Source organism: Trypanosoma cruzi, genomic scaffold (assembly GCF_000209065.1).
Source record: "Trypanosoma cruzi strain CL Brener 1047053516575 genomic scaffold, whole genome shotgun sequence".
Taxonomy (NCBI): Eukaryota; Euglenozoa; class Kinetoplastea; order Trypanosomatida; family Trypanosomatidae; genus Trypanosoma; species Trypanosoma cruzi.
The window spans coordinates 1-26,640 of NW_001849245.1; the positions used below are offsets into that span (position 1 = coordinate 1).

At 54.3% G+C, this 26,640-nt stretch overlaps 3 protein-coding genes and 2 pseudogenes across 3 annotated transcripts, besides 13 other annotated features; 1 reads left to right on the forward strand and 4 right to left on the reverse strand.

The window, feature by feature from the left end:
• On the forward strand, window positions 1-666 carry Tc00.1047053510005.11 (annotated as a pseudogene; the record flags this gene model as incomplete).
• Window positions 1-4,612: a sequence feature (areas not merged during assembly with more than two copies in the genome that could not be assigned to a particular haplotype).
• Window positions 665-5,481: a mobile genetic element.
• Window positions 4,613-5,409: a sequence feature (haploid, Esmeraldo-like haplotype).
• Window positions 5,410-6,354: a sequence feature (heterozygous, Esmeraldo-like haplotype).
• Window positions 6,355-9,654: a sequence feature (areas not merged during assembly with more than two copies in the genome that could not be assigned to a particular haplotype).
• Tc00.1047053510005.20 (trans-sialidase, putative) lies at window positions 7,868-9,925 on the reverse strand (the record flags this gene model as incomplete). Its single annotated transcript, XM_806823.1, has 1 exon — window positions 7,868-9,925. One exon carries the CDS (start codon window positions 9,923-9,925, stop codon window positions 7,868-7,870), a length of 2,058 nt encoding a protein of 685 aa, XP_811916.1.
• Window positions 9,655-9,741: a sequence feature (haploid, Esmeraldo-like haplotype).
• Window positions 9,742-10,594: a sequence feature (heterozygous, Esmeraldo-like haplotype).
• Window positions 10,595-20,138: a sequence feature (areas not merged during assembly with more than two copies in the genome that could not be assigned to a particular haplotype).
• Tc00.1047053510005.30 lies at window positions 11,386-13,242 on the reverse strand (annotated as a pseudogene).
• Window positions 14,333-14,353: a microsatellite.
• Window positions 14,421-14,876: a mobile genetic element.
• Window positions 14,690-14,719: a sequence feature (AT_rich).
• Window positions 15,112-17,874, reverse strand: Tc00.1047053510005.41 (retrotransposon hot spot (RHS) protein, putative; the record flags this gene model as incomplete). The annotated part of the gene is made up of 1 exon (XM_806825.1): window positions 15,112-17,874. The coding sequence occupies one exon, from the start codon at window positions 17,872-17,874 to the stop codon at window positions 15,112-15,114; it is 2,763 nt and encodes a 920-aa protein (XP_811918.1).
• Window positions 20,139-26,640: a sequence feature (areas merged during assembly that could not be assigned to a particular haplotype. This can correspond to areas where the two haplotypes were merged or to regions with more than two copies in the genome that were merged during assembly.).
• On the reverse strand, window positions 20,366-26,640 carry Tc00.1047053510005.50 (dispersed gene family protein 1 (DGF-1), putative; the record flags this gene model as incomplete). The annotated part of the gene is made up of 1 exon (XM_806824.1): window positions 20,366-26,640. A coding segment is annotated over one exon (6,275 nt), but the record flags the coding sequence as incomplete, so codon positions are not given.
• Window positions 25,851-25,912: a microsatellite.

A 26,640-nucleotide genomic window follows, 5' to 3' on the forward strand; every position in this document is an offset into this window, starting at 1 on the left:
CGCCCATCGCGCCCCTCGGAGGTAAGGTGGGTAACATTTGGTGGAGTTCTCATGGGGGATCGTATCAAGTCATCCCCTTACGAAAATATTCGTTTGCTACACAATGTTACGTGTGAAAAGATCTGTGAAAAGGAATTTTTAAACGAAAAACAGCGGGCCTTTTTAGTTAAGGCTATTAAAGCAGAATACCGCATCAACTTGCTGCTAGATGGACTGCCGCTTGCCGAGGTCAATAAGAAACAAGAGTATGATATTGGAATTCCTCTTGGTTACATGAGCCGGGATGTTGTTTACATTAATAACCACATAAAATTTACGATAAAGTATTCTTTAGAGGAAGTAAGGAACGCTAATGGGGAATTCGTGCAGAAGTATCGAATATTATCCTTTGTTGGTAAGCCATACTCTTTGGATTATCGTCCCGAACATGTCTGTGAAGCATCGTGGACGGAAAAGGATGTGAACTCTCTAAATCCCCTGCCTGTCACAAATGATCGTATTATTTGGAGCTATAGTGTTTCGTGGATACGAACTGAGGATCAATGGTCCTCTAGGTGGGATGTTTATCTAAATATTCATGGGAGGAATATTCATTGGTATTCTATTATTAATTCTACGCTTTTTGTTGTATTTCTTGCACTATTTATTGCTGCATTCATGATTATTTTTTTTTCTATTCTTACCAGCGCGTCTAGCTATACAATGCCATCTGAGTGCCGAAGAGGTGGTCGAGCAGCGACAAAAGTTTCCTGCTATGAAGCAACTGCCATTGAGAGAACTTTTCGGTGCGGAGGTCCTGTTCAATGCCCAGCCGTTGGCGCACAGCCAAGGTGCCTGGACATTCTAAAAGCAGATGGTGCAAGGTTTCCTGCGGGCCAATTGGCGTGCTTGTGGAAGCTGGCTGATCCTGCGGCAGCAGAGATCGCCTCCTGGCACTTCTGTTTAGATGCCGTGTGGCGTCTGGGTTGTGTGCGCAGCGACTTCTGTGCTGTGCGGTGCTTCTCCGTGTGGGGAAAACCATGTCACAGAAATCGCATTTGAGCTCGGGAAGCGGTGGAGGATGTTCCGGATGAAATGACCGACAGTGACTGACGAGATTCGAGAATCCCGTCAATGTAGAATCACAGTACGAACATTTCTCCTTCCGACGACGTGTGATGGTTCGTCTCCTTACTGGAGAGACGTTTTCCTCCCTTGCCGACGGGGGAACAGCGTCCGTCCCCGGTGCAGTTGGATCGTTGTTGGAGCGCATATATGCAGACTGTTCTGGTGAGATGTTGCAGAAACGGCATTGGTTCGTGCAATCTCTCACAGCCCAGTATAGTCGGCCCCAGAGCTCAGATTCGCCGCACCTGGCCCTAGCGAGGTGAACCAGTTCTTGACGGTGAAGAACTTCCTGAGTGATCAGGTCCTTACCGCTAAGATCTGATGGCCTTGTGCCGCAAAGCGAGTAGCGATGAGTGTCTTGACGAATCGTACTACGCCACTTGTTGGTGAGCTGGGTAGTAAAACATGTCAGCAGATCCGTATGCCATAAAGGTGCAATTCCTTGCTCCGTGTATTGTCCAGTCTCCATAGTCTGCGTCGCATACTGATCTGCAAGCTCGTTAGCATGTATTCCACAATGTCCGTAACAAAACTGCAGGTGCACGGACCAGCCAGCACACATCAGTGTTAAGAGACGCTGCCAGATCTGATCCTCCGTCCAGTCTGTCTGACTGAGCGGGCCCTTATTTAAAGCCGCAAGAAGAGACTGACTGTCTGTAACCACAAGCAGGGTTTTATGCCTGTGCTGGATACGAGGGATAATCAGCTTCTCTAGGGCTAGAAGCAGCGCACGGGATTCCGTCCTGTAGCTGCATGGGCGTGCACCGCAGTTTATACTGGCCTTTTCTATTATCTCCGATGAATTGAGGGATGAAAGCAGTATTCCAACCCCGGCTGACTTGGGAACGTCGACACCGCCATCCGTCGCGAGTATCCACGAACGATGACTGTGCAGCGCTAGAGCCTCTTCGCTGACTCTGCGCTTTTCCCTTGTCAGCTCTTCCTCGTCAGTTATTGAGTGGTCTATCGGAAGTTCCACGCCAATGGTGACCCGGTGTGCGGAGGCCGCAAACCAGGGAGGAATGGAGCTGCGAAAGAACCGCTCTTCGCGTGGTGAGCTCTGAGTGATGCCATATTCCTTTGTGTACGCGTCTACGAAGGCATATAGCTCGTCCCGAGATAATGGTGAGATGCGGAAACCTGCGCGGGGCGGTGGCTCAGGCGGAGGTCTCCGCATCCAGTCCATCTGGCATGCGCGTGTGTTCTCAAATATGGAGAGCCGCGCGCGCAGGCAAAGGACATGGAGCGGCGGCATATTAGCCTCTAGAAGTGCGGATTCCGGGTCGACAGTGCTCGGAACTCCGCTGACAATGCGTGCCAGGGTTGCATACGTCTTCTGCATCTCATTCTTCGCTGAATCCGTCGCTACTGCCCATATGAGCTCGCTGCCATAGCGTAATTTGGAAGCACCATATCCAATGACGAACGTGCGTAGGTCATGTGGAGATGGTCCCGCCTCTTTATGCGCTATGCAGCGTAGCTGCGATATCCGTTGCGAAGTGGCAGCGCATTGCTTGGTAGCCGCCACATTTAGCGTCAGTCGTGGATCGAGATCCATGCCAAGAAGCTTCGTAGTTCGCGATGCCCCCATGGTCATGACTGGGATTTCACATCCAGCCACTACCAGGGGCCACTTTCCTTCACGATCATAATCTGACTCCGTGTGCGTGGAGAGCGTGAACCAAGCGGCTTCACACTTTGACGGGTTAATGGCCAGGCCATTTTCCTGACTCCACGCATGCAGTTTTTTAAGAACCATGTTGGCAGTGGGAATGGCGTCTTCCCGGGACTGCCCCTTAACGATAATAGAGAGGTCGTCCGCATACATGTCTGCTGTGACACCCGCAAAGCTGTTCAGCAGATTGAGAAGTGGGTGTACGTAAAGGGAGAACAAATATGGTCCCAGTACGGACCCCTGAGGAACTCCTCGCAGCACGGGACGCCGATCACTGTTTCTGTTACCAACTCGTGTCTTCGCGTAGCGACCACATAGAAAGTTTCTAAGCCACCTTCTACAATTCACCCCCGGAATATTAGCCAGCAAGCGACTGAGGACTCGATGATCTATGGAGTCAAAAGCCTTGCTGAAATCAACCAACACCAGCAGAGTCCGATGGGGTCTGTAGTGGAGTTGATTACCAATACCGCTCTTCTTGGGAAGGTTCACTTGGAAATAATGATTTCTATTATGCTCCACTTCGTGTATCAGGTGTGCCAGCTGCATCGTCGTGGTACGCATACTACGATATGCATACTGGTGGGGGTGAGGCGTCCACACCCAAAGCAATCTCTTCAGTACCATTTTCTCAGCAACCTTACTCACAATGGAAGTAAGGCTGATGGGTCGATACGACTCAAGCAGTTCCGGCGACTTACCGGGTTTTAAGAGTGGGACGATGGTAGCGCGTCTCCACTCAGCCGGGATCGTACCGGTCGTCCAGCTGTGGTTAATGCAACGAAGAAGAAATCGAAGACCCTTTGACGAAATATGTCGCAGTGCCTCACTGTAGACTTCATCCGGTCCGGGGGCCTTGCCATACGGCGTATTACGTAGCGCGGCAAGCAGTTCCGTACGATTAAAAGGTGCATCAAGAGGGGAGTGAAGATGAGCAACTAAACCAGATGTGGTGGCAGCTTCGCTGTTATCCTGTGGCTCTGAACTAGATGAGAATGAAAAAACTGAATTAGATGTAGCGGCAGACTCGTAGTTGTTCTGCGGCTCAGAGCTAGAAGAAGTAGAAGAAAATGAAGTAAATGAGGCAGCAGACTCGTTGTTGTTCTGCTGCCCAAAAAGAGAAGAAGAAACAATGCCCAAAGATGGGTTCTGTCTTTTGATGCCTTTGGAAAACCTTACTGCCTTGTGAGAGGGATGAAGTGGAAAAAAGATGTGATTGAGAGCATTCGCTGTTCTCCTTGCTGTTTTATAAGTGTGTTGACCATCTCCCAACAACAATGATGTAGGAGGTGGAAGTGATGCCCTTTTTCGTCCGGAAATGTATTTCCATGCGAGTGGTTCGCCTGGATTTAACTTGCTGATGCGACGTAGATACGTGTTGCGCAAGCGCTCTCGGAGTAGGAGGAAGAATTGACTCCTTGTCCGTTGCATTTCTGCCTCACGGTCGGGCGTCGGTAACTGTAGATAGCGGGCCTTGCTGTCGGTAGCAATCCGCTCTGCCTCCATGAGAGTGTCGTCCCAAAGCCTGGGACCATCCTTGTGCATGCCGCGGGGGCAATGTCGTCGATACGAAGTAATAAGCGCTCTCGTGAAAGCTTTAATGCCGGTGGACTGCTTTTTATAGTCATATGCCGGAAGTTGTGCGTCGAAGTCCTTGATGAATAAATCCCATTTACACTTCCCCCAACTGTAGAATGTCTTAGGTGCCGAAGGGGGTGCCGAAGGTATGGTATCCTTAAATGCCTGATGCAGCGTAAATGTTAGCATGTAATGATCACTAAGCGGCGACACAGAAGCTGACCAATCTGACACAGTCAAATGCTTTGACCATGTCAGATCGATACAGGATCGTTCTCTTGTGCCACGAGCATACGTGATCTCACCAGGGGTGTTAACCAAGGTGAGTCCCGCATCCGTGCACAGTTCTAAAAATTCTGCGGCAACCTCGCTTGGAGAAGACTCCAAGAATGGCTCCCACTGTGGGTGATGCATGTTGAAATCCCCACACAGCAGGAGCGGCGACGAGGCTGGAAGGCAGTTTACTAACCGCCTGAAGGGTTGCGTTACTTGCGGTGGTGGTCTCATATAGGCACTCGCTACAATAAGATCACGGTTCTGGTCCAGAGCAACCTGAACCACCACCACTTCAAGGCTGGTGTCATGCTGGGGGATGGTGAGGGGTATACGCTTGGAGCGGAGAGTTTTCCGCACCAGCACCGCCACACCACCTCCCTTGCCGATGCGCGACTGTGCATAGAGCACATAATCTCCAGTATGCATGCTGGCGATCTGCTCCGACGACTTCCAAGTCTCCTGGATGGCTATTATGTCTGCTCCTTGCGCCATTAATGTTGCGAGTTTTGACGGCGTGAGGCAAGAAACGTTCATCTGGAGTACTGCTATGGGGCCTGGGTTCTGCTCAATGTCTCCGCTTAGCAGTAGCTTTTGTCGTTGCGCGTCACATACGGCACGCAAACAGTATGTATAGCGCTGATAAGCGCCGATGGAATTCAGCAGCGGATGGAAATACCGCTCCGCGGGCAGCCATGTACATGGCTCCATCTGGTGCCCTTCCGACCCGTTTGAGCGGCGACCACTGCCTCTCCGCGTGCAGCGGATGGGCAGCAGGCGCTTAGCTTCCTCTCTAGCAAAGAGTACTAGACCCTGGCACCACGTTGAGGTGGCCGGCTGAGCCAGGGGCCTCCTCGCATTGTACACAGACTCGTGGTCTTCCCGCAGCGTGCATTCTTCCACCCGACCGTTAAGAGTCCATATTAATCGCCGCGCCTCCTCCGCTCTTCTGCGAGTCGCAGTGAGTTGATCTGTATCACCCTCAAACTCTGGTTTAGCTTTCCTCCGAATATCTCCCTGCGGCACTGCAGACGCTTGGATTCCAGGCATTGATTCCTCCTGTTTTTTTTAGTTGGATTCAGTTAAAGCTAAAAATAACAAACAATCTAAAGGGGAATAAGAGAGATGAAGAAAATAGGCACAGAAATGACTGACAACCACAACATGAGTATCATCCACACGGTGTGCAATACCAAATGCACGAGGACCACCGCAAAGACGGCAAGTGGGTGCCATCCATCAAGCACAGTGTTGGTGAGAGCCAACAACAACAACGTGGTAGGCACGGAGGGTTCGCCCACGCATCCCGCTCGCCACGGTCCGGCACCCGTGTGGCACCGCCGTCAACGCACACACGTTACAAAAATACATGCGCCCATATCGTCCCCGAAAAACAAACACTCATATATAAAAAGGTGGGAAGAGAATTCGATGCAGCAGCGGCCACACGCAGGGACAAAAAATCATACACGCCACAGCAGCGATGCATCATGGCAGCTTCCCGCGCAGAAAACACAAAAGGCAAATTAGATGCAACTGAAACATCCCCGCAATTCGCACAGTACAAAAGAGCCAACACGCCACCTTAATTATTGCATTCGCCGTTCATATTCCCAATGCGTAGCCCTGCAGATATCACCCCTCCACGGTGAAAACAACTGCCTCGTTGTGGTGTCATCGCGCAGCCATCCGCCTGGTTAAGAACAAAAGGAAACTCAAGCGTCCGTCCACCTGCAGGGAGAAGGGACTCCACCGCGGTGTCCTCCAGGACGCAAACACTCCGCGGCCAGTGCCCGGTGTCGTGTGCAGACTCCGCGAGGAGGTTTTGGGCACGCCACTGTGCCACACGGTGTGCCCCCTCGAAACGCAACTGCAGATGTGTCCCCCTCCGCTCTCACTCGTGTCAGTGGTGGCATCCGCTGCATTGCTGCGTGCTGGTGGCGTCGGTTACGATTCTGCAGAGTGAGTGAGCGAGGGTGTCCGGCGGGAGCAGTGCTGGGTTGGGTGGGCAATGCCCTCCGCGGCAAGACACCCAGCGCGACTGCTGACCGCTGCACTCACGCAATTCCCTCCACTCCTCTCCCTCCATCCGGCAATCGCACAGCCGTCGGCACATTGGCCCCGAAGCAACACACACGTGAAAACGTGGCAGCGTATCTCTCGAGAAAAAAAAGTGACAGCCACACGCTGCGGCCATCGTGCCGACAAGTCCGGCGCAAACGCACCCACACCCACAGCAGCAGACATACAAAAAAAAAGATCTTCCACTCCGTGCCACGTCCTCGTGCGTGATGGTGCGGCGCCTCAAAACAATACCGCCAAACGCCGTGCAGCATTCCCGCAGGAGATGAGAGCCGCGGCGCACTCTCACTGCCTCCCCCTTCCTTCTCCTCATGTCCACGGAGTGACGCAGCTGCCAGCAGCGAGCGCAGGAAGAGCATCCAACTGCACCTCAACATGTACGCCGTGCGTTTGTGTGTGTGCCTGCAGTCACGCAAAGAATAAAAAAAGGGAAGAAAAAAAGAGAGCCACGCACGTGAAGGGGCACGCACAAACACGCAGCAAGGATGCAGGACGGAAAAAAAGGGAGGATGAAAGCCGCTGAGGCTCGAGATGGCACGGCAGCCCAACCAGCGGCAACCCACAATACTTTTCCTAAAATAAAAATAAGTTAGAAATTTTCTAAAACCCCTTTAAAAAACCTTGCACACCCATTAAAGAACTAAAAAAAAAAAAAAAATCCCATCGTGACGCGGCAAAAAAAAAGACTGCTTGTACATTATTCATGCAAAAGTAAAAATACATTTGCTTCGACCGTTCAGCCCTATGGTGTCTACACAACACCCAAATTTCATTGGGGCGCTCAGTGCGTTTTTTTTTTTTTTTTTCACTCCGCCATCGTCGTGGCGCTCAATGCCGAGTGCACTTATCATCGGCAGGCGGAAACATTAAATACAATCCGCCGTTATCAGAAAATTGCACCATATAGGAGAAGACAGATATATGTATATATAATGAAAGAGAAGAACAAAAACATATAACCAGCGGTGCAGTCCCCGGAGGGGGAGCACGCCGTTACATAACGACTTTCATGGGGGAAAAGGGTATTCAAACCAAAAATAAAAATACATAAAATGAACGGTGCATCTACAAAATAGTTGGCAATTACTTCGGAGGGTGCGTGGAGAGGCACAGATGCTCACGCCGGTGGCAGTAAGTCCTCACTGCAATTTCTCAGTAAAGGGCCGCAATGCCCCACATCCCCAACAGCAGCAGCAGCAGCAGCGCCCGCGACACGCCCCCATGCATGGAGCCGTCACTTTTCTTGACCATTCTTAGTTCATCAACACTCAGTGGGCGGTTGTACAGAAAGACGTTCTTCACCGTCACAGGAGAGTTGTGCATTTTGCACGCGCCAAAGCAAAAGTGTACGAACTCAAGTGGTCTCTCACCTGTTAACATCGTCTCCTCTTCCCCCAGTGACTGACCATCAATGTACACAGAGGCCTTTTTGCCTTGCAGCATGAGTGCCACTTGGTACTCTTTCCCCGACTCCCAAGTGCCACTTTCTGTTGTCTTGTCGTTGAACGTCGTCACCCACTTTTTATCCGCGGTATACAAGATTCCCATGGTATGCGGGGAATTAGTGTCCCCCAACGTCGCACCCAGTAGAGGAGTTTTCTCACTCGGAGCCACTTCGATGGTCACCGACGCCAAAAGTGTGAAGTTGTGGCTCAAGGATATATGACGCACATTATCATCCGGAATGTTCACAGGCCACATTACCCCGGAGTTAGGCTCCGTCAATTGAAACCCATCTTTGACCTTCTTTGCGTTCGTCACCGTTGCATTCAGGCAAAGGTAATCGTCGATCCACGTGTCATCACTGGCCGCATCGGACAAAACTGCCACCAGACCCGCCGTGGGTATAGAAAAGCTGGAGAAGAAAATGTCCTTTTGCGCCCAAGTACTGAGGACGGACTCGATTGCGCTCAGTTCCTCCGTCATGCGGGAAAGTGAAATGGCACTGCCTTTATCAGTGTCCCTCCGTTGTAAAAGATGCAAATTGCCATCCGAGTACAGCAGGCTGCTGGTGAACTCCCAATTCGCAGCATTGTCCATGCCAACCTGTCCAAGAGAAAACGAGCGGTTGTTGTCCGTGACCCAAAGGTAGAGCGCAGTGGCCCTTTTCTCCCTTGAGGCGTACCCTCTCTGAATGTACAGCATGACCTTCCTTCCCTCAATAGTCGCGGTGATGAGGGCCTCCACACGCAGGCTTACATCCTGGGGGACTTCTGGTTGTAATTTGGCCCACACGCCTGGGAGTGTCCCGATGGCCTCCGTCCACGTTGTCCCCATGTCACGCGACTCGTACACCCTCTGGCCATTCTCGCAGTCAACAATCATGAGAAGCGATCCCTCCCACTCGGTGATGCGGGGTGCACCGCATCTCTCAGGTGACGTTCCATTCGAAAGCATCCATTTTTCACCGTTGTCCGTCGAGTAAATGATCATGGAGCAAACGTCTTCTGCTTCACTCTTCGCCGTCAGAGGAAACACAAGTGTGCCATCCTCCATCAGAACACCTGAGCCACCAGAAGAAGCAAAATCCTTCAATCCAGCTTTGGGTGTCTTTAAAGTAGTCTGGCTTAACAATGTGGGTGTGCCCCATGTGATCCATTTACTCTGCTCGCTGTCCGTAGGCTTCGTGACATCACCCACAACCAGTTTCAGATCCAGGCTGTCCCGTTTCCAATTCCCACCACTTTCCTTGAGCATTTCAAAGCTTACCGCAAGAAGAAACACCTTATTGCCCTTCGTTGTTGTTGTGGGGCGGTAAAAAATACCCACACGATTATCCGTTCCATCCGTTGTACCAAGCACGGTGTTTGCCTTCCATGTACTTTCACTCACCTTGCCAACAAGAGTGGACCAATCCCACAAAGAGTCAATGTACTCCGCAACAACATCAGAAGAAATTGGCTTAATTACTTTACCATCAGCGGCATATTGGGCATTTATGTTGCCTCTGGCAAAAGCAGCAATTACTCCACCAGCACTGACGAGAGAGGGTGAAACAAATGCATCCCGCTTCGTCCCTGGAGTACCTCCACCTTCCGGCAGAACCGGCGTCGTCTGCGGCACAAATAGATCGACCCATTGCAGCTCCTGAACACTTCTTAAATCACTGTTGCCATCATTCTCCTTTGCAGGTGTAGCTCCACCAGTGCCGCAGCACATCGTCGTGACGAGGAGCAGCAGCACCGCGGAATTAAACAAATGTCGGGACATGTTGAGCCTCTGTTGTTCACTCTCTCTTCCTTCCCTCCTCCTTCCGCTGGATCCGGTCACGCGGCGACGGTTGTGTGTGCGGGGTGCCTTCACTGCAGCAACACGTAAAAGTATACAAATATGTGTGTGTGGGCGGTGTACGGTTGGTCCTTAAAGAGCCTTCAGAGTGCACAGTAGCGATTAGCGCTTGCTTTCCTTCTTTGTGTGTGTTCAAGAAGTGAAGGAGGAAAACGGTAGCAGCGGCAATAAATCAGACACGCCAGCGGAGAGCAGAGCAGAGCACCCACGCGGATAGCGGGACACAAGACAATCCGGAAGGGTCAGCACGGAGAGCCATCGCCCACAGAAAAGAGCACCACCACACACACAAACACATAGGGTGCGAGAAGGGCACTGACCCTCTCGCAGGCACCTCATCCACTCACCCCGCTAAACCCAGCGCCACGCACCGCCACTCCGCACCGGCCATCGCGGGCGTCACGGCGAGCCGTCGGTGTGTGCGGGCCAGCCCTCGCGCAGTGCAACACGCCACACCCAACAGGGAATGACAGAGAGACAGGCGGAGGGAGATGAATGGATGCCGTCAAGAGGCACTCACAATCAACATGGCCCGTGAGCATGCGGCCACTCCACGCAGGAACACAGGAGAAGAGGGTGAGAGGGGAAAAAAGCAAGAAGCAGCACAACACACAAAAGAAAAAAACAACAGGCGGGAAAAGCACCGCCACGGCCCTCGCCCTGGCCGGCGACTCCACACCAGCCCGCACACACACACACAGACACCATCGCAGTGCCGTCAGTCCGCGGGAGAAAAGATTCGGCCCTCCACACAACAAACGCACACACCGCCAGCAATCAACCACAATTGACAAGAACGAGAAGGGACTCACCGCCATCGCCTCCAGTTCAAGCCCACGGCCAACGGGATACGGCCACAGCCCGCTGCCGACACACAACGCACACGGAGCAAGCAATCACCCAAAGAGCCACACGCGGAAGCGGATCCCCATCCATCCATGACGCGGCGCCTCACTCCATGCGGTCACACGGGAAGCACTGATTTCTCAATAGAACTTATTCGTCGTCCATCCCTTGAAAATGCTTCTGTTAGTGATGAGCCTTAGAGCACAATAGAAGGAAATGGACAATGCAGTAACGCCGTGACACCGCCAGCCACAATGATTCGCTCATACCGGGGCAATTCTCCAATTATGCCTCGTATGCGCACACAATCAACATACTATATAAAAACCACCCAATGTTTTTCACCAGAAACCAAACAACCCCTTCCCTCCCTAACTTCTTGTGTCACCGTTAATTTCGATAGCGTTGGACATTTTGGCATTTGTGTGCGGTGCTGCCGTCTGGGGATGGTGCACCCGCACCGCATGCTCAGACACAAGCATCCAAAAATATATAAATCCCGCAGTACTTTTTACCAGAAATCAAAACGTCCCTTTTCATTCCCCAATTTGTTTTCCCGCTTCGGTGGTTATTCCTCACTTCGGAGAGCTCCGTCTCCTCTAAAGCCTCCGGATGATATTGTCACTTGGTACTGGCGTGCCTTTTCCTCACGGAACCCCGCAATTTCATGTTTTTCCTACTCGCTCACAGTATTGGAATTGACGACATCACATCTCTGCCAGCCAGCCATCGGCGTGCTGTCTGCGTGCTGCAAATAAATCATCTCCCACGACATGTCTCGGGATAATTCCTCCCAATTATTAAAATATTCCGCCAGGCACTCAGTGAACTGCCTCACAGTGCTGGCGGTGGTGTGGCGCCCACCCGCCGTAGTCATCCGCAGCCCAAACAGCGTCTTCCGCGGTAACTTCACAAAGAAAAAAAAAGTCCACCAGCGGAAAGATTTTGGCCCACGGTTTGTACAGCACCCCGTACTTTATTTTACGGATCGTTTTTCATATTCACTCGGCAGCAAACCCTCATCTCCCTTGGGATGTAATTCAGGGGCCAGCTTCAAGACGCAGGGCTTTGCTTGACGTGCTGTTGGCGGCTCAAACTCGGTGAGTTTCGTCGCTATTACCTTGACAAAGGCACTCTCCGTAAACGATTTCAAAGCAAACCATCCAAAAAATATTGGCAAAATATTATCCTTCGACGCCAACATCGGCTTCAAAAAGCCATCTTATTCCGTTACACTTGGGAAGCGTTCCAATGTCCGTTCCTCGAGGCAATCAGATATCGGTGCATTGAAAAGGATCAAACCGCCTGCGTATATTTCCCGAACAACTCTCTTAAGCTTGTGGGACGGATCCTCAGAATACCATGGCGACTCACCTCCCCGTGAAAAGTACTCTTTCACAGTTACCTCGTTGATCGATTGCAATGCAAACTTCACCGCTCCACAGCGTTCCCTAAACGCCTCCTCATCAAAGACGTAACGTGGAATCGGTCCCAAAAGATACATGTGTTTTTTGACCTCTTTCCAGTATTCCGATTGTTTCTCTTTAGTCTCATCGCGCGTTATCCATGCACACATCGCTCTCACATCCATCTCGTCGGGCAATTCACGATGATTCGCGCGGCTTGTAGTTGCTTCGCCCACTCATCATAGTTGTTTACCTTTGGGAATGACACCGCAATCATGCCCCATCCAGAAGTAGGCGCAAAATGTCTCGGTGGCGGCGTTCCCTCCTTTGCCACATCGTAGATAATATACACATTCCTCCCATGCCCCCCCAAACTTCTCAACTCCGAGATGCACATGTCCTCATCGCCGTATCTTGTCACCGCTCTGGTGGTCTTGTCAAACACGTACGTCCTTTTTCCAAAACAGTGGACTACCACTTGGATTTTCTCGGCATCGCAGTGCAGCAGCTGGTAGAGTAGATAAGAGCCGGCAGCCATCGACTTCCCAATCCCGGGCGTCCCAATCAACACACGCGGCAAAGGTGAAGGATTGAGAGTCAAATGAAAATTGTTGAACCACTTGGTTAGATCGCGCTTGACGATCTGCCACATTCGCTCCACCTCAGAGTTAATAAAGAAGTCATTACCAGACCTATGCGGTGCAACCAGCGTGTACGGCCACCCCACGTCCGAGGTGAGCACCATCAACACGGGAGGTGCTGCACCGGACTGCTCCACAACATCATCCTTTTCGAGGGTGTCACCAACCTCCCTGTACTTCCATGACTGTTTCGGTTTCCCCTTCTTCACCTCCATTCCCATTCCTTTGTCGTCAGGAACTTCCACCACATGATGCCACCTCGCATTGTACACAGACTCGTACAACCCCTCCAGTTTCTCCGGTGCACTCGTCGTCGTTAGGATCCTCGCTTCCTCAAAGGCCACATCCAAAAACTCGTTAGTGATGCCATGAACAGTTGCTTTTACCTCCGCTGCAGCTTCTGACCATTTCAGTAAAGTGTGCACGCCATTTTTGTAAAGCTTGTGTACATCTTCTTCCATATCCATTTCATCCCTCACAGCCCTCTCCATCCTCAAATAACGATCGGATGCCTGCATTTCTTTCAATAATCCCTTATCAGGGATATATTTATTGGGATCCTTAAAAAACTCCTTCAGCAAGACACTCCGATTGGTGTCCACAACGCCCCTGCCGCCCAGTTCCCTCGCAAGAAAGTCTTTCAGCTTCATTTCATTGACGCGGACTCCTCCTTTAAACAGTACTTCTTCGATCGTAGTGGAAAAGGTAAATTTCATTCCTTGCGCTCGTCTTAGCCTTCCCTCTGCCTCCCGCCGTTCTACTTTCAGTATCTGAGTGAGGGCTGCGTTTAGTTTTCCCCTTGCAAGAGGAGTGATCGTATCGTTTACTTCATAGTCCTTCCATTGCCCGAGAGAGAGCACACCTTCGTGAAGCGGCTTAGTAATGGCCTCCAGCTCCTGGTACGCAGTTAATAATTTCTTCAGGAAGCTGCTGGTCTTGTACGTAAGCATCGAGTCTCCAAATAAACATCTCCCTCGTCGCATTGTAGTCTTTCATCAACAATCGCCATGGAGCCAATACAATTCCAAAAAAATTTATTAAGCTTCAAGCTGGTGCTGAGAGTATCTCCGTCTAGCATTAGATCTTCCACCAGACTGTCAAGAGTCCACTGCGATCACTCTTTACTCCCCACCAAATGTCGAGCTGTAGCGTCGGAACCATCACAAGAGCCACGGCGAGGTGCCATCACAACACCCGTGCGATGAAGCATCCCACTCGCACCGCCCAACTGCGGCCAGCGGGTGCCGCCGGCTCCAAAGGACAGTCGCGGCTGTTTCGTCCCGCAGTCCCAATGGCGTTGGGCGTGGCACCCGCACGACGGGGTGGCCGGTGCGCCATGCAGCCGCACTGCAACGCCTGTCGGCGAAACAGTCAAGGCCCACCGCCCCACAGCAACACAACGTGCAATCGGCCACAACACCGCCACATTATCGTCCTTTTTTTTTTTTTTTTTTTTTGATTCACGTTGTCGGTCTGTTTGCCTCATCACCGGCACCAAAAATAAGTGCACAGCTTCACAGAGGAAAGAATCTTCTGGGCCGCTGGCCGGATCCCGTAATTACCCAAAAAGAAAAAGGGGAAAAAAAGCGGTAAATGGAGAGGCAATGAGTTCTCCGTAATGTTTGCCCCAATGTGTCTATGTATACACATTCTGCTAATCACTGCCGTGGAATTCTGCACATAGTTAGAATTAGAAACACTTATCCCCTGCGAAGTGGCAGGCCTTTGGGGCTCCTCCAGCCAGAAAAAAAACGCCGCAAGGTGGGGATCACAAAGTGGGTGGGTGGGAAGGCAAAAATAAAAAATAAAAAAAACAATAATTTCGTCTGGCAGCTGCCGGCTCCCTGACTCCCTCAATCGCGGTCTCCCAAAAGACCGTGCGATAGAAAAAAAAGTTGTGAAGAGATATCTTCGTTTGTGCGAGATATGAATTTATTTGGGCAGCCAGCCGTCCTCTCAAGCATTCTTTTCACAAAATCCCATGAAAATAAAGAAAAATTATGCGGCCCCTATAGTGCGCAACAGCCTCCAGTGACGATGCGCCTCTGGTGGAAAAAATAAAATAAAAAAAAGGGTGTGGTGAGTGTGGCACTGCTGATCACAACGGTTCTCTGAAAAGAAAGGCATTCACTGTCCAGACCTCGTAGGCACACTCATATAAAAATCGCTAAAATACTTCCTAATATATTTCACCAGAACGAAATGCACTTTGTTACTACTTATTTTTTTCAATTTTCTTGCCTTTTTCATCCCCCTCAGGTAGACCATCATCAGAAAATTTGATTTCCTCAGGAAATTTACCTTTTAACATAACCCGGTATTGGTGTACCTTTCCGTCCCAGAACGCCACAATTTTTTTTTCCGCGTCGGTTTTATTATTGGAATCGACGTAGAGGCATTTCTGCCGTTTTTCCATCGGCGTGCTGTCTGCGTGTTGTATATAAATCATCTCCCACGACATGTCTCGGGATAATTCCCCCCAACCATTAAAATACGCCGCCAGGTGCTCAGTGAACTGCCTCACAGTGCTGGCGGTAGTGTGGTGCGCACCCGCCGTCGTCATCTGCAGCCCAATCAGCGTCTTCCGCGGCGAATCAACAAAGAAAAAGCCGTCCACCAGCGGAAAGGTTGGGAACGTCGGTATGTACAGCACCCGATACTTTAATTCTTGCGGGCGTTTAATAAACTTCAGTTCAGTTATTGCAGCTGCCTCGGTGGGGTAACCCTGAGGGTTTAACGTTAGCACCGAGGAACGTGGTTCGGAAGGCGATGGTAGCGGCAGCTCCTTGAGATCCTTCACTATGGAAGTGACAAACTCCACACTCAAGAATACGTTCAAAGCATACTTTTTCAAAGCTGCAGGTTGAATAACATTCTTCATCCCCAATACGAGGAAAAGAATATCATTCGGACTCAGCGCCTTTGCCAAACGAGATACTGTTAAAACCCCAAGATAATCACATATAGGTGCATTACTGAAGTCCTCAAATGCGCCATCTTCTCTCACTCGAACAATCTTCACAAGTTTGTGAGACAGATCCTCGGAATACCATTGCTCTCCTCCCTTTGTAAAGTACTTTCTTTGCTCCCCAATATTGATCCATTTCAAGGCCCTCATAACATCCCACGTGCGTTTTCCATATTCACCCGCATCGAAGATGTGGCGTGGAATCGGCCCCACTTTTCCCATGTGTTCTTCAACCATCCTCCAGTATCCCGCTTGCTTATCTGTATCCAGACCTCGCTTCATCCACGCACACATCGCCTTCACATCCATCTTGGCGGGGCAATTCATGATGATTCGACTGGCTTTTACTTGCGTTGCCCATCCATCATAGTTGCGCACGTTTGGGGATGACACCACAATCATGCCCCATCCGGTAGAGGGTGCAAAATTTGTGTCGGGCGGTGTTCCTTGCCTTGCCACATCGTAAATAATATACCCTTTCATCCCACGCTGCCACAAACCACCCAAAACGATCTTCGATTCTGTATTACCCATGTATATTGCCACGGTTTTGGTGATCTTGTCAAACACGTACGCCCTTTTTCCAAAACAGTGGACTACCACTTGGAGTTTCTCCACATCGTAGTGCAGCAGCTGGTAGAGTAGATAAGAGCTGGCAGCCGCCGACTTCCCAATCCCGGGCGTCCCAATCAACACACGCGGCAAAGGTGAAGGATTGAGAGTCAAATGAAAATTGCTGGACCACTTGGTTAGATCGCGCTTGACGATCTGCCACACTCGCTCCACCTCAGAGTTAATAAAGAAGTCATTACCAGACCCACGCGGTGCAACCAGCGTGTACGGCCATCCATCGTCCGAGGTGAGAACCATCAACACGGGAGGTGCTGCACCGGACTGCTCCACAACATCATCCTTTTCGAGGGTGTCACCAACCTCCCTGTACTTCCATGACTGTTTCGGTTTCCCCTTCTTCACCTCCATTCCCATTCCTTTGTCGTCAGGAACTTCCACCACATGATGCCACCTCGCATTGTACACAGACTCGTACAACCCCTCCAGTTTCTCCGGTGCACTCGTCGTCGTTAGGATCCTCGCTTCCTCAAAGGCCACATCCAAAAACTCGTTAGTGATGCCATGAACAGTTGCTTTTACCTCCGCTGCAGCTTCTGACCATTTCAGTAAAGTGTGCACGCCATTTTTGTAAAGCTTGTGTACATCTTCCATATCCATTTCATCCCTCACAGCCCCCTCCATCCTCGCATAACGATCGGATGCCTGCATTTCTTTCAATAATCCCTTATCAGGGATATATTTATTGGGATCCTTAAAAAACTCCTTCAGCAAGACACTCCGATTGGTGTCCACAACGCCCCTGCCGCCCAGTTCCCTCGCAAGAAAGTCTTTCAGCTTCATTTCATTGACGCGGACTCCTCCTTTAAACAGTACTTCTTCGATCGTAGTGGAAAAGGTAAATTTCATTCCTTGCGCTCGTCTTAGCCTTCCCTCTGCCTCCCGCCGTTCTACTTTCAGTATCTGAGTGAGGGCTGCGTTTAGTTTTCCCCTTGCAAGAGGAGTGATCATATCCTTTACTTCATAGTCCTTCCATTGTTCAATCAAAAACACACCCTCGTGATGAAGCTTAGTGATATCCTCCAATAGAATTTTCATCTCATCCAACTCTCTTTTCATCTCTTGGTACTCTGTTAAATTAAAAATAATTCTAAGAAGCTGCTGGTCTTGTACGTAAGCATCCGGCTCCTGAAGAAACACCTCCATCGTCACGTTGTGGTCTTCATCAACGGCCGCCAAGCGGCCAACATAATCCCAAAGGAAATCGTTCAGCTTCATGTCGGTGCTGAGAGTGTCTCCACCCAGCAGAATGTCCTCTACGCTGCTGCTCGTGGTCCACTTTGGTTGCTGCGTTCCCTCCACTCCTCTGCGAGTCGCAGCGTCGGAAACATCGCCGGAGCCACGGCGAGGCGCCATCACAACACCCGTGCGATGAAGCATCCCACTCGCACCGCCCAACTGCGGCCAGCAGGTGCCGCCGGCTCCAAAGGACAGTCGCGGCTGTTTCCTCCCGCAGTCCCAATGGCGTTGGGCGTGGCGCTCGCACGACGGGGTGGTCGGTGCGCCATGCAGCCGCACTGCAACGCCTGTCGGCGAAACAGTCAAGGGCCGCCGCCCCCGCAGCAACACAACGTGCAATCGGCCACAACACCGCCACATTATCGCCCTTTTCTGTTTTATTATTTTATTTACTTTGTCTGTCCGTTTGCCCTACCACCAACACTAGTAATGAGTGTGCAGCTTCACAAAAGAATAAAAGGAAAACACAATCCCACCGTCCCAATGCAACTCAACACTCTCCTCCGCCCACCGCCATTGCCGCACAGGAGACCGCAGTCACATCGCAGAGTCAACACCACAATGCGCACCACACCATCGTGCAGTGAACGATGGGCGAGACGCGGCCATGCATCGCCCCGCTCCATTTTCCCATCCCTCAAGTCTAGCGTGCCCGCACAAAGTAGCAAACAGAATCAGAGTGCAAACAAACCCAATCATCCCCCTCACTCGATGAAGCACATTATTCGCATGGAGTGACATCATTTGAGGGCACACCAGAAATATCAGGCTGCACGGAGTTTCCCTGCCAACCCTGCGAAGAGACACAACAACTCTGCGGAGTCAAAGTGACAGACCCTCGGTGTTGCCCGCAGTTCACATGGCAGGACAAATCCCACGCACGCATAGTTCCGGATCCCTCGGCGGCTGAGTGCCCAACAGAACATGTGAAAAATACGTGCGCGCAAAACGGCACTTAAATACGTGAAAAAGTCAGCCTGTTTTCTCCGATGGCGTTGGCGAGCACTTCCACACAATCCAATCAAAGTGACACGCCGGACAGAATGGCGTCAGTTAATAAATAAGTAATTACGCCAACGCAAAAAGCAGCTGAAATTTGGGTTTTGCACCCGACTTTGGGGGCGACAGTGGCATGAGAGTGTGTATGTGTGCAAGACATTTCGTGGGACGGTGCTCCCCAATCCCGCCGTGCCCCGACGCAAAAGGGCAAAAAAAAAAGAAGAGCACACCCTCCAGAAAAGGAGTGACGGTTGGACAGTCAACCCCCGTTCGTATCACATGACATCCACATATGTGCGCTCCACCTCAAATACGTACCTCCCTGGACGCCGCATGCATGACGTGTGGTTTCGTCGCTCGCAATGTGTTTTTCCTCCTGCAAAGGACAACAGAAAAGGATGGCCGTGGCGCAGCTCCACTCAGGGAGGCAATCGGGGCAAGCACGGGTGGGAACCGGAGATCATACCAAAAACTTTAAAAAAATGGAGTAACAACTCCTCCAAGCCACAGAGTCGTGCAATGTTCATCCCTCTTCTTCTAAATTGAAGGCCTCCTCAAAAAACAAATGCAACAGGCACATGTGCAGCACAATATCTTTCGCTATCCCGCGTTCCACCTCACTTCCCATGAGTGCCGCGGCGGCGGTGCCTGCGTTACATCTGAGATGACTCCAAAATATCAGGCACCATGCTGTGGAGAGTGAATGCTTGCCGCACGTGCCCACGTTAGTGCCTGAAATGAAATGACATCAAAAATAAAAAACTATCCGCAACTCAAACTGCCCGTGTGGCCGTGCTAAAGCAAACAACGAGACATGTGTGGAACAACGTAAAAAGAGACAGGAGTAACCACCAGAGTAGTCCAAAATAATACATCAGTACTTACATCCACAAAGAAATACATCATTCCGCATAATTCTTCGTTCATTCTCTTGTTGTTCGCTCTACACAACATCAGAAGTATAAAGAGCGACAGGCATGCCCTCCCACACACTCGTCGTGGAACAAGAGTGCCACTGCAGGCGCCCGCACAAAAAATAGAAACAAACCAACAAAAAACAACAATCAATGACGCTGTCGCTGCGGAGTCCGATGGGGGGCTGCGCAGCTGCACAGCCGTGGCCCCCACGCCCTCCCCTCACGTCAGCCAGCAACGCACACTCACAACCTCCAGGAGGTGACGCGTCACAGAAGGGCTTCATCGATTGTTTTCCCTAACGTTTTCCTAAATGCATCCCATGGCCCGCACACCAGCCACCACCGTCAAGCACCTCCTCACTACTGAGTACAGATATAAAAGAGAGACCACTAGCCTACATATTCGGTGCGGCAGCGAAGGCCGTAAAACACACGCACACACACACGTTACGCATCCGCCCCGGGCTAGCGTGATAGCTCGATAATCCGCTTTCGTCGATATTCGATAAACTAAAATAAAAACAGCAAACCAATCGCCCAACCAATCTATGAATAATGGAAAGAAAGAAGATGCCTAGCAAAAACATCCACGTTATGCCACATCTCCGAGGGGCCTTGTGTATTCTCGCCGCGTAGCGTTACTGTTGGGGGGCGGAGCCTTTCCACCTCAAAAAAAAAAAAAACCTGCGCCAAATTTTTCGTCAAGCAGAGTACCTTCACCTGTCCAGAGGAGCATAATTAATGGTGCAGCTCGCACTGGATGCACGGTCGAGCAGGATCAGGGCGTCTGAGCGGGTGTCACCGGCCATAGGCTGGAGCTGTGCGGGTGGTCGGTACGACGACGCGCCGGCGGTGCCTGAGGCGCACGACAATGACGTCATTTCGTGGGGCTTCTGCGTGTCCTCGTCGCCATCCTCGTCATCGCGCAGCAGTGCCTCCAGCCCACCACGACGCGGCTCGCGCAGCTCCTGCCAGCGGCGTTCCTCCGCATACCACACAACGACGCTGTACACAGTGATCGCGAGCAGCACAGTGGTCAGCAGCAGCACGATAGCCGCGTACGCCCTCGCACCGCCGTCGCTCGGCGCAAGGTGGTTTGCCGCGCTGACCACGCACAGCACCGCAAGGAGCACAAAGTCCGCCGTGCGCATCACCGTCAGGAAGGCCGAGCGCATCATGTTCGTGAAGGCAACCACACCCGCGCCCGCAACCAGCACAGCCGCCATGCAAAAGTACTGGACGTGGCAGCCTCCCGCGGGCGGGTGCACAGCCGCAATCAGGCCCACCACACACAGCACCGACAGCCGGAACACGCACCAGTACACGTGGCTGCCCCTCATGTTCGTCAGCATGCCGCCGTACATCCGCTGCTGCGGTGCTGGAAACCAATACCCGACGGGGTAAAGCAGGCGCTCGTGCAGCGGCTTCCTCAAAAACTGCCAGTACTTCGTGAAGCTCGCGCCCGTGTGGCGGGCAATCAAGTAGCACACGCCAGCAGGAAATCCCACACCGTACAGCACGCCAACGACAGCAACCACGCGGTGCTGCACGCGGGCGCCGGGCATCGCCAGTGCGAGCACAGAGCCAAAGAAGATGCCGAGGTGCATCGCGTGGGCCACGACGTACGTCAGGCTCGGGAAGCGCATCGCCGCCCACGCACTCGCCGCGTCCACGCCGCGCCACCGCTGGAAGGCGGCCGTCACACAGTAGTGCACGCACCCAAACACAGCGGCCAGCAGCGCGTTGCCCACCACCATCCACAGCGGGTCAAGGGCAGCGAACACCGACAGGAAGTACGGCAGCGCAACGGTGCTCGCACGCTCCTGTGCCGAGGCACATGGCATCCTCGCAAACACGCCGAGTGCCTGCATCTCCAGGATGGAGCCCAGCCCGCCGGTCACCACCACGGCAACAGCCGTCGCGCCCGCAACGACGCCGGTAATCACCGAGAGGGCGCTGGCAACGGCGGGCGGCGTGTTCGACCTGATCGTGAAGGACCCAAGCAGCACACCCTTGCAGCCGCCGGACACCGCCACAGCGTCGCAGCGAATGACTATCGTCTCGTCGGCACCAATGAAGTAACCGCGGTGCACGGGAACAGCCAGCTCCAGGACGGTGGACGGATTCGTCGCGTTGCGCACCCACGTCGCGTTGCTCAGCATCGCTCCCCACGGACCGCCAAACCCGCTCGGCTGCGCCGTCGACACCGGCAAAAAGCTCAGGTGCGTGCCGAGCTGCGGGTCACGTGCCCACCGAAAGGGCGGCGGCAGCGCCACCATCAGCAGCGTCGGGTCGGCGCTCCCACCGCCGCGAATGTCGTTCTGCGTCAGGCTCCCACCAGCCGCCGTCGTCGTCACGGCGAGCGTCGGGCACGCCACGTCGCTCCACCACAGCGTGCTGCTCACCGACGCCGTTGGACTCCGCGTGGGAAACAGCGCCACCGTCTCCGTCACCTGCAGTGTCTCCGTCGGCCCGTACTGCGTCGGACTGTAGTGCGGCGTGCTCAGGCTCGGTGTCGGTGTCGCCGTCCATGTCGCTGTCAGGCTCCCCGTCTCCGTCAGCGTCGCCGTGTGGCTCAGCAGCGGCATGCCAGGCGTGCGGTTGCACCCGTCCACGCGCGGCAGGTACACCGGCAGGCAGTCGCGCCCGTACCCGCCCTCAGCACAGCGGCAGCGGCACGACCCCGACATCGCCCTCGTCGCAGCTGCAAAGCAGCGCACGTCGGCGTCGCACACGCCACACGCCACAGGGCGGAATTCCCCGATGATGCCGGCGGACCTGTAGTCCATCGCCCGCAGCGCCTGCCCGTTGAGCGTCAGGCACCCCACAACGAACCTTCGGCCGGCGCCCCCAAGCGCAACGGTGCCGTCCATCACGACAGACCCGCTGCCGGCGTTCCCGTGGAGCGTCAGTGTGCTCTGCGCGAGCTCCGCACTGCGCGGGTACGACGGCACTGACAGGAGCCTGCCACTGATGCTGTTGCCGCGCACCGACAGCCACGACCCGGACACAAACGACGCCGACCCCCGCAGCACCAGCAGCGCGCCATCGGTCAGCGCACCGGCGTTGTCGTTCACTACGACGGCGGACGCGTTGGCCACCACACCGCTGCCAAACACCAACCCATGCGCGGCGTACACCTGGCTCCCCGACACGCGCAGCACAGCGCCCCCCGACGCAACCACGCGCGCACTCGCGTACAACGCAACGTCGCCACCGAACACAGCCGCGTCCAGTGCGACACCGCCACCGACAAGCTCCAGCACGGCGCCGTCCACCAACACCGTCCGCCCACCAGTCATCACGGTCACGAGGGCAACGCCGGACACAACCAGCACGGACCGCACGAGCCGCAGGCCCGACAGCACCAGCACCGGTGCGTACGGCGAGGACTGCGAGCCAGGAAGATACAGAAGCGACGTCGACCTCGCGGCAACCAGCAGGGAGTCGGTCACCGTCAGCACGGACTTCGCGGGGAACCTGCCGGTCAGCACAAGCGCGCCGTTCAGCGCCTCCACATCGCACACCGACAGCTCCACCGGCCCGCCCTCGTCGCTCCCCGCCGCCCCCGCACCGCGCAACCCTCCAACGCCCATCACGTACAGCACAGCGCCGTTTAGCAGCGACACGTTCTGCACAACGATCCGCACGCCGTCCCGCGCCATCCACGGCACGTAGAGCACCGGACTCACGCCGTCCAGCACAACGTGGCGCAGCGTCACCTCGCTCGTGCCGGCAGGCACAACAAACGCCGACCGCACCGTCACGCTCTCGCGGAAGAATACACTCGGCGCGGTGCCCACAGTGGGCGGCAGCGCGGGAGCTCCCACAGGCACACACGCCTCGCCGTACCCGCCGCTGCCGCACGCGCACACGCACACACCGTCCTTCATGCTCGCCGACGCCGTCCCGGGCGCGTAGCAGTGCGTGTCCCTGTCGCAGGCGTCGCACCCAACAACGTCGATGCTCCCAGCGTCGCCAAAACCAGCTGCAGCGTACCCCTCCGCCGTCGACAGGACACGGCCAGCAGCGTCGTTGCACGCCACCCTCAAATGCGCCCCAGCCGCAAGTGACAGGCTTACCGACAGCATCCGTGGCAGCAGCGCTCGGTTGCGCACAAAGCTCAGCGTGCTCCCAGCAGCGGTCACGGCGCCAGCGGCGTAGAGCATCTCCCTCGAGACGCCGTCGTGCACGTTGCCCTTCGCCAGCAGCATCGACCCGTCGGCCAGGCTCACCGTCGAATAAAACGCCACCGCGTAGTCCTCCGTCGACAAAAAGTCGCTCCGCACAAGCGCCACAGCGGAGCCCGACACGCTCACAGCCCCACGCACAGACACCGCGTGCTTGCACAGCAGGAAGTCGCTGTCAACAAACGCCACGACGGAGCCGCCGCTGGCCGCAACACCGCCCTCTACCGACACGCACAGCCCCAGCGCCGTCTGCACCGACAGCCCGTCCACGTACAGCGCACCGCGCGACGACAGCGCCATGCCGCCAAACACCAACACGCCAACAGCGCCGCGGAAAACCGCCGCCACTTGCGTGCGCGCGATGTTCAGCACACTCCCCGTCAGATTCACGTTGTGCAGCACGAGGCACGCGGAGGCGTCGCCAAGGTCGTAGGCATCGCGGTACGCAACACGCGCCTCCGCAATCAGCACCGAGTCCACCACAGTGACGCGCGAACCCGGCGGAAATCGGTTCGCCACCACCACGCCGCCGCCGGAGCGCGACTCAAGCCCGCTGATCAACACATCGACGCGCTCGCCAGCAGGCGGGTCGGACCGCCACCCAACAACGTACAGGCTCGCTCCGACCAAAAACGTGCAGTTCGCCAGCGTCACGTTGCGCACGCTCCCCGACATCGACTCCACGTCCACCACGACGTCCGCCGCAAAGGTCACTCCGACGTAGCACGCCACCGACGTCCCGAGACCGGCGTTCACCTCCACCTCCACACGCACGTCCCGCACGCACAAGTCGGCGCCGTCGGTGCTCGGTGGCTCGGGGACAGCGACGGGAAGGCACGCATCGCCGTGGCCGCCCTCCGCGCAAGTGCAGGCGCAGCCATCACTTGAGGCCGTCGTCGTGTACGCGGGGAAGCACCACGCCGCAAGGGCGCATGGGTCGCTGCAGGTCAGGATGGTGGCGTTGTACACGGACGGAATAATGCATTTCACCCCCTCCTCGCCGTTCACAGTGTTGCACGCAGCCACAACCGCTCCGTTTGTGAGATCGCGGGGCCTTTTGGGTATCTGAAGCATTGTTGGCAAGGCCGTGCTGGAAATGAATTGGTTGCCGGAGACAGACACCGTGGAGTCGCGGAGATCCAGTCTGGGGTATATGTAGGCAAAGGCTTCCGATGGGGATTCACGGCAGAGGTTGCCGCTCAGCTGCAGCCAGGAGTTGTAGTAGATTTGGAAACTGGACCTTAAGAAAAACACAGCCAAGCTTCCCTGCATCTCGTTGCCCCGAAACACGACCGCTGACTGGGACTCCACACGTGAAGCCCAAAAAAACAGCATGAAGTGCTTTAACCCCCCCAGCACAGCGTTGCCTCGGATCACCACGGCAGAGTTGTTCAGTACACTCAGCGACGGGGAGTTTCTAGACCCTTCAAGATATATCAGCGTACCGTTGCCGCCAGCCATCTGAAACGTGTTGCCCATCACCGCAAACATGGAGTGCCACGATACCCTCAGCGCAGATCTGACAAAGTGAATGGCGCTTGATGATTCCGTCACGCTCTGAAACACATTGCCACTGAACACCACAGCGGATTCGTTGATGATCGCCAGCCCATTCATCGCAACGCACGACGGCCTCCTAAGGCCCAAACCCGGACGAAGGATCAGCCTCGTGACCACAAAGCGGTTCCCGCTGATCGTGATGTTCGTGTGCGGCGGAAACACACCCTCCGGGCTGAGCAGCGCGTCACTAAACGTGTTGCCGGTGACGACGATGTTCAGCGACCCCACAGCGGCGTACGCGTTGCCCAACAACAGCAGCACGGCACCGTCCCTCCACGTGCATCCATCGAACATGACATTCGCCACGTCGCCCGTCATCGCCCCAATGCGCACCGTCAGACTCATGCCGCCCCCGCTGAACGTCACGTTGCGGTAACACAGCCACGACAGCCCGCCGCCCACAGCCTGCGCAACCTCGGGGTACACCATGTCGCTGATGCACTCACCAATCGGTGGCAGCGTGGGCGGTGGCGGCGTGGATGGTGACGGTGGCGGCGTCGGCGGTGGTGGCGGACCAGCAGGCACAGGCGCCGGGACGCACACATCGCCGTGCCCTCCGGCAGCGCACTGGCACCTGCAGTCAATGACCGTCGTCGTCAGCGGAGCAAAGCAGTCGCCGTCCTTCGTGCGCTCCCCGCACACTGCAACCGCCGTCACGTTGTTGATGCCGTGAAGCTCCAGTTCAGCCGCCGTCGTCACCTCCCGTCCCGCAACCGTCAGGCACCCGGCAAAGAACCGGTAGCCGGCGTCAGCCCGAGATAAAAGGGGCATCGACAACCCCGTCGAGCCCATCTTGCAGCCCGTCAGCGTCACGCCACTGCTGCCGTCAATGCTCACAAAAGCGGAGCCAATGTCGTAGAGCATCGCACCCACTTCCACGTCGTTGTCGCGCCAGTCCAGCCAGCTTGACTGCTCAACGGTCCACAATTCATTGTTATAGATGGCATAGCGCACGGAGCCGCTGTTCCCCACCACGCGCAGCACGCTGTGATCCGACACGCCTAAGCGGGAGTGCTGATACAAGAAGCTTGTCCCGGAGAACATTATGTTGTTGAGCAAAGCAAAAACGGAGTGATCGCAGACACCGAGCCTGTGCACGTAAAACAGATGCATGTACCCATCAAAGCTGCAGTACCGCGTGTACAGCGAACTGCCACCCACCAGCTTTAGCGTACCTGTCGAGTACAAACCAAACGCATCATGCTTCTTTGAATGCGCCTTGACGTTGCTGACCAACAGCG